Here is a 7,644-nt window from a genome sequence, read left to right as displayed (position 1 = left end):
CTTTGTTTCAATTCCATGGTACACTCAGAGTTTGCTTTAATAACTTTTACAGAACTCCAATTTCTTAGGCCTTATTTCCTCTCTTCTCAGCATCTCAATCTCTCTCAAAACTTAGGTCACTTCATCTCTGTCAACTGTGACCTCTGCAAATGCTTCACTAATTCAAGCCATACCTGATTTGGCCTGGACAGTTAGCATCTTGCTGCCTGTTGGTATTAAGAAGAAAAAGAGGTGTTGAAATCAGGTGCCTTTGGTGTAATCTCATTAACTTGTAATGAGGCTGAAAATGTTCCTTCCATATTCCCAAGTGGCATCAGATAGCACAGTGACTGCAGAGCTCTTTCAAACATTACCAGCCCAAACACCTGAAAGGACTTTTTTTGCCTTACAGTTTGTCTTCCAGAGAATGATATCTGGTTATCCTCATAGCTTCTCTTTTGTGCCTTTTGCCTCTCCTGTACAGTTCCTTTTGTAAAGTAATAGCCAGTAGAAGTCCCTCAGCTCATGAATAGGTCTGTCTTTATGCTTTGACTCATGGTGGTATGTAATTGGTACGGGTAGGTTCCTGACAATTACTGTGGAAATTCTGGTATTTTTTGCCATTGTTCTCATTGCTGTTAGAAAGAAGCAACAGTAATGCACTCTGGAAACTCCTTTCTCTGCCAAGCAATAAAACCAGCAGGCTTGACAGTGAGAACAGCGAGAGCCCTGTGAAAGCCTGCAGAGGCTCTCTCCAAGCTGCTTCCAGGTCTGTGCACATGTTTGAGTTGAGCCATAACTCCCAAATAACCCGAAGTCACGGCACATCTTCCCCAAAACCCGAGGGCAGCCTGTGAGAGCTCCTCCAGCGCAGGAGGCACCCGCCTCTCCTGTACCGGTACCACGCTGACACAGGGGCACTGAAGCAGGCAGGCAGCTCACCCTGCGGCAGCCAGGCACACAACCAAACCCCTTCCAGCACAGCTTTCTCTAGTCCGTCTGCTCCTGCGGAAGGCAGCGGTCGGTGCAGCACAGGATCCTGCTGTCCTGAGCCTCCAGCAGCACCAGCGCAGCTACAGAGTCAAACCACGAAGCGGGCTTCGTGCTGACGTACAGCACCAGGCCATCGCGCTCTGAGCCACCGCCACAGCTGTCACACCCGCCAGCACAAAGCACAGGAGGGCAGATGTGGGATGCAGGAGATGCGATGCTACGACACGAGATGCTACAGAGAAACACAAGAGGTGTGAGGTAAAAAGAGAAAACTGGAGCCTCGCTGGGACAGGTCAGAGGACGGAGGGCTTGCGGCCTGCCTCTGGGGCTCAGGCCGGGGCTGGGGGCTCGGGTTGGGGCCGGATTTGGGGTCCGTGCCGGGCGCCCCCCGGCGGCGGGCGCCCCCCGAGCCGCAGGCCGCGCGCCTCGCGCTCCCGGCGGTCTCCTCGCAACGCCGCGGCGGGGGCGGCTTCGAGCGCTTCGATTTGCATAAGCTCCCGCGAGCGGCCAATGGAAGAGCGGCGTTGGCTGAGTCATTTGCATGGGGACGCGCGGCGGCCAATGGGGGCGGCGGGTAGGCGGGCGCCGCGTCCAGCCGCGCGGGGTGACACAGCGAGGGGCCGGGCCGGGCCGGGCCGGGCCGCCCGCACCTGACGGGACCCGCCGGGACCCGCCCGCAGCCGCCTCCGGGATCGGGCCCCGGCTCCGGGCGGAGCCGGCCGCGGCGGGAGGATGTCGGTGGCAGGGCTGAAGAAGCAGTTTCACAAAGCCAGCCAGGTAAGGGCTGCGCCTGTGGGGACGGGGTGGTGGCGGAGCCCCGGTGGGGGCACCGGTCCGGGCAGAGCGGCTCCGGCCCCTTCGGCGGCTCGGGGAGGCAGCGGCAGCACCAGCAGCATCAGCCCCAGCCTCTGCCACCTCCGCAGCGGTAGCAGCGGGTGTCCCTCCGGGTCCCCTCCTTACGCCCCTCAGCCTCCGGAGCTGCCCCCCTGCAGGAGGGGGCTGCCTCTGGCCGCCCCGGGCTCGTCCTGCCGGGTGCCGGCACCTGTCAGCTCGGGCTGCCGCCGGGTTCGGCTCTGAGGCCTCGCTGCTGTGAGGCTCCAGCTCTCCCCAAAGAGTTCAGTGCCGCTTTCTGCCACAAACTACTGGTGTAGTTTCACAGCTGGCAGACCGTGCATTTCTCCTATAGGGGGTACCACATGTTTCTAGAGTTTTCCCTTCTTTTCTAGAGGCCGTACTTTATCTTTTCTTGGGTCAACCTTCATCTTCTCCTCACCCCTTTCTCTCCAGTCCTGTTTTCTCTTGTGCATCTTTCGTACTTGTGCTTATTTCTCGTAAGACCCCTTTCACTTAAGCAGCTGGGCTGGTACACAGCGCAGTCGTGCCAGCCCTGCATTGCCGCGGTCGCCTCCAGGAGCGGTGGCAGTGGGATTCTCCTGGTGAAGGGGGCCAGAAGCTCCCGGGAGATCTGTATTTCCCTCGGCTCTCCTTGGTGATAATGACAGTGCTGAAATTCCTGTCTGTAGCCTGTTCGTCAAGTTGGACAGCTGCCCTGGGAGAGGGCAGAGAAAATAAAGGTCTGGAGATGACTTAGCTGTCACTTTTCCAGGTCCTCCTTCAGATATTTGGGCTGTCATCAGCCCAAATGCAGAATGTCTGCTTTGGTTGGGTATAGATATGCTAAATAAATATACCTAACATTTATTTTCACTCCTGTTATTTCTTTCCTGTTATGTACTGATCTTGAAGAATGTCACGAACCTAGATCTTTTAGTCGACTTTCTTTATCTCTTTGCAAAAATGTGGGACTTCCTGGGTAAACAAATTCATGGACAGTTAATGAAAGGTTTTGGCTTTTCTGGCACCTAACATCCCAGCCAGTGATGCAGCCTTTGGTATGGCAAGTTTGTAACTGAAGTAGCAGGAGGTATTTAGCAGAGGAAGTTAAAGAGGTAACCACAACAAATGCTTCCAGTCTAACAGTTGCAACTGTGTTGCTGCTTGCTTAATCCAGCCCAGATGTCGCATAAACATTTAAAAATAAATAAATAAATACATCTGGGAAGCTGGTAAAGGTAGTAGCCCTGGCAAAATGGAACAACAGAATATACTGAAATTGACAGTGTATTTCCTGAAATGCTGTGGTACGTCTTCTAGTATTTATTACAGCAAGAAACAGGGATGGATAACTCAGATAATAATCTTCTGCTTAGGTTAAAGGTAAAGTTTCCATTTATTTTCAAATGAAGGACTGAGCATGAAATTTAAAGTAAATGGATTGAAAAAGCCTTTCTTTAGGGAAGGCAATGCTGTTTAGTAGGAAGTTCACATGCAGGAAAAAGCAGATACTGGAACTGTTTTTTGTTGTTTTTTTTTTTTTTTTTTCATACCTGAGGAACACAGGACACTTCAGAGCTCATTCTCAAAAAAATAACACAAGAAATAGCATATGTACACACACACACACACACATATATATTTACATTCAAACACTTGATCAGTACAGATCTGAATAACTAAGTTATAATCTCTGACTCAGATGTACCCTCATGCCAATAAAGGTACATGGAAAACAATCGTGGAAAGTAACAGAAAATGGGACAGTAAGGGCACCTACAGAATAGAAATATTGTTACTCTGTCTTTTAGCTAAATTCTTTTGCACAATGCTAAAACAAACAAATGCAGAGCGTGAAAGAGATTCCTCAGCAGGGCATTTATAAAATCTCTAAGTACTGTAGGATCACTTAAGGAGATGTATACCTTTGCATATTGAATGGATGAGAGATGCCAAGGGTAACTGTTAACAGCAGACACAAGCATTACTTGGAGAAAGAATGAAATTAATTCCTTGCTTTAGTGTTCCCAAAGGAGAATGAGGGCAGATGACAAAAACTGGCAAATTTCCCAGAGGACATTGAGGAATACTGAAGGGAAGGAGAATTGTGCCAGGACATGTGATTGAGGAATGAGAATAATATTTGAAGGCTGGCAGAACCTAGAGACAGAAAATCTGAAGGATAAAGCAAGTGCATTAAGGCAGTCTGTATTTAACAAATTCATTCAAAAATGTGAATAAATATCAAAGAAGTGACACGATCCCTCTCTTTTCAAAATATACTATTTCCATGCAATAACAGACTTTAATTCAGCTGAAATAGTCTATATTTCAGGTGGAACTGTGGGCTAATATAAATCTGTGTGATCTGTAACTATGTATATATAAAGTAAATCAATATATATTATTTTATGTAGTCTTTCTAACAACCACTTAACTATTGCAGAGCTGCTTTTTTCAAAGGAAATGGGTTTATTTTTCTTTTTTAAAGCCTTCATCTTCTGCATGTCTTGCTTTAGAGACTGTAGGGGAGAAAGGCAAGACATACTTTATGTGTACAGTGGAGGTTTATTCCTTTAATCCTTCTGGAATGTTTGTCTGATTCATGCCAACTCGGTTTATCTAAAGTTGCAGTTAAGTAAATAAGTGTTTACTGTAAGAAAAGGTCAGCAGTTAACTTTTTATGGCTTCTAAAGCCCTCACTGGATCTCAGGCATGACATGCTATTACATCCTTGGTGTAGTAAAAAGTCACCATGTCTCTACGTTTGCAAACCATAAATTCACAGTAAGTGTTCTTTATGGTTTTCTCCTGGATTTTTTTTACTCAGCAGTACTTTTTCCCCCCTGAGAACAGCATGTGTGTATAGGTTTTCACCTAAGTGCCAGTTTGGTAGCAACATTTGGAAGGCAACTCTGAGTTATGTGCATCTGTTGGAGGTGCTGCAATGAATTCTGCACTCTGGAGCGATGTTTTAGCTAGTTTGCTAGGTATCGTAATATCTAAAGGGGTGATTCTACTCCAGTGTCAATACCTTAATAACTGCTTCATCTAGTAGCACAGAACTGGTAGGCCCAAAGCAAGGTTATATGTCTGTGGTGTAATAGATAACAGCTTCCAGGTATGCTAGAAATTTCTTTACTATGCTCATTATTTAGGCTACAAGTTTAAATTGAAATGAGTGAACTGGAGTGAGGATCAGCTCTTTTTTTCCTGTCCATCTAATATCAGCGATCATCCCTTGAGTGCTAACTCATTTGGCTAATGAAACATCGAGCAGATCCCCTGTGGCATCTTACCACCTCTCCCTGGCTGGTAAGTGAGGGCAGGCTCTTTCTCAGAGCTGATTAACTCGTGTGCGTGTCTCGTGGAACTCGCCTTTTTTTCTGGTTTTGAATGTTTTTTTCAAATATATATATATATATTTTTTTTTAAGTTAACCTTCACAGAGTTCTGTTCTTGATGAAAATTTGTCTCTTGTTACTTTCAGACTCTGACATATCTTATCTGTTTTCCTGTTTTCAATCTGAAACCTTTTGATGTAGGCGGGTGTATCTCTGCCTACAGTTTTTGTAGGCCTTGTTCTCATGGTGGCTGTGTATGTGGGATACCCAGATGGTGGGAGGACGGCATCTTCTGATGCATACTAGGAGTATTTTTAGAGTGATTTTCCTGTGTAGAAAAACAGTAAGTATAGAGAGCGAATAAGAAAGTCTTAATAGTCAGCAGCTGCTCTTATAGTTTGTGCTGTGCTCTGAAACTACAGCCAGGCTGGTATCTCACTGTAATGGTACGTGATTTTTTTCCAAGTAGTTGGAGGCTAGTGAGTTGAGAACCTCCTTCCCCTGGGGTGTTTTGGAAGCTCAGCCATGATGCTGGTGTCGGAAATCTGTTGACCACGAATGCTTTTTTTTTTTTTTAAATAATTAGTTGTGCTAAAAGTCTGTGTATAGCTGCAGTCTCAGTATCAACAACTTATTCGTAGTGTATTTCTCAGGCTTAGCTTCTCAGAGATGCTAAAAATTATTACTTTTGTGAGAAACATGTGACTGCCTCTTATTCTGAATATCTTATTTGTAACGTAAACCTGAGCAGGGATTGTTAGTCAATGCAGATTGGTTTCTTAAACCTGTTCCTGTCAGTGAAGAAGGATAGGGTAATGCTGTTCAGGAGCTGACTCTACTGTCTGTAGATAAGCATAAAGATGAACAGATTTTCTAAGAAAAATGTAGTTGTTACAACTTTTTTTTTTTTTTGTCTTCTGAAAGGGATTTAACTTAGAGCAAGAAAGTATATGCTCTGGGCACTCCTCTCTTATATATCTTGAATGGTGTTTGTCTTTTCAAGTAGTCATCTATTTTTAACAACATTTTTGAAGGCCTTTTTCAATGGTGTGGTGTTTTCTTTGTTTTGTATTTGTTTGTTTTCCTGCTTCTGGCTATCACCAACAGTTACAAGGATGCTTGTTTTTCTCTCCCAGGTTTCTGCTATTACTCCAGTGATTTATGTGGCATTGTGATCTGATCTGCTGGACTGAAATCAGATCAGAACTGAGACCTTATTATATGGAATAGTCTTGCTGATTGGGTTTTGCTTTGTTTTGTTTTCCTGACTAGTGTTCCTTTCTGTAATGTTATGATACTAGCCCAGACATAATATTTACAATTTTTGAAGTCCATGTTGACCGCATTAATACACAAAAATTTTATTTACACAAGTATTTGCTTCCAAACAAACTTGAAGTACTTTGGTAAACTGAGGAAGAGACAAACTTTATACAAAGAAAAACTGAACTTGCCACTGAGACACAAAAAGAAAGTCTTTATTGACTGGCAGATTTCTATCCTAGGACTAGAAGCTGTTATCATACAGTCTGAGAGATACTGTTCTTTTACATCCAACCTGGATTGGGCACGATGAATTCAAGACCTCAGCAGAGAGAGGTCTCTGAGCTTTTATTAAATAATTTGAGGTATCCTTTGGTAAAACTGTAAGAATTATGGTGGTAGGACAGCAGGGAAAAGGATGTTAGCATTTAGTTTATTGTCTGAGATGTTTTGAAATGGATAATTATAATTCTTGTACATGGTTCAGAAAGAAGAATAAACCCTCAGACACTGTCAAGGACAAAAAAAAATAATAAAATAACATTCCTCTATGTACATGTAGATATCAAATTGGTCAGTATTGTTTATCTTTACCTGTGTTGTGGCTGGGCACTCCTGTTATGTAATCCAGTCATTATAAAACTATGCGGTAGATGATACACTGCTCATCTTTAATTCTTCAGATGATGAGAGAAGAAGCTGAAGCTCTATGTAAAGCTTTCAAGGCTTGTTAGTATATAGAGTATTTGTTGAGGTATTTTCGTTGTTGGTTGGTTGATTGGTTTGTATCTTTTTGCTGGAGAGCTTAGTTCTTGCGGAAGAAGTCCTTGCATTACATATTATTTCAAATCAAAACTATTAACCTGATGTTGGGGGGGAACATGCTCCTGTGGCAAAGATCAGCTGTCATTTGTATGTGACAGGGGGAGGGCATGTGCTAAGGGGACAGTAATCTGCACTTCACCCCTCTTCCTTTGGCAATTCTAGGGGTGGCTCACTTTTGGTTTCCACAGCCGACTTTGGGTTGTGCAGCCAACCCTGCTGAAAATGAAGTTTGTTTCCCAGGACCAGAGTATTTGGCTAATAGGTAGGAAATATGAAGACAGTTCATCATGGCATGACACTGGTTTTCCATATTAAAAATATGTCTCAAAGAGCTGGGATGAGGGAGAAACTAGCTCTCAGGATGTAGGTTTATGGTTATATTTACAATTGTATTTGTAACTTGCCT

The 7,644-nt window shown here is 44.5% G+C and overlaps 1 protein-coding gene across 2 annotated transcripts in view; it reads left to right on the top strand.

Moving 5' to 3' along the window:
• The first annotated feature begins 1,562 nt into the window (after positions 1–1,562).
• Positions 1,563–7,644, top strand: part of SH3GL3 (SH3 domain containing GRB2 like 3, endophilin A3) — a 53,414-nt gene continuing 47,332 nt past the window's right edge. Inside the window, exon 1 of one of the 2 annotated variants that reach the window (XM_083849629.1) lies at positions 1,563–1,749. In XM_083849629.1, coding sequence (XP_083705755.1) covers positions 1,705–1,749 — 45 coding nt within the window. In that variant the 5' untranslated portion in view covers positions 1,563–1,704. Of the gene's footprint in view, positions 1,750–4,980; positions 5,122–7,644 lie in introns of those variants that run through there. The other variant, XM_083849628.1, reaches the window with a different exon arrangement.

The sequence above is a fragment of the Anser anser genome (genome assembly GCF_964211835.1).
Source record: "Anser anser genome assembly, chromosome: 10".
Taxonomy (NCBI): domain Eukaryota; kingdom Metazoa; phylum Chordata; class Aves; order Anseriformes; family Anatidae; genus Anser; species Anser anser.
The sequence above is the reverse complement of the archived record's forward strand: the minus strand, read 5'-3'. Positions and strand labels throughout refer to the sequence as shown.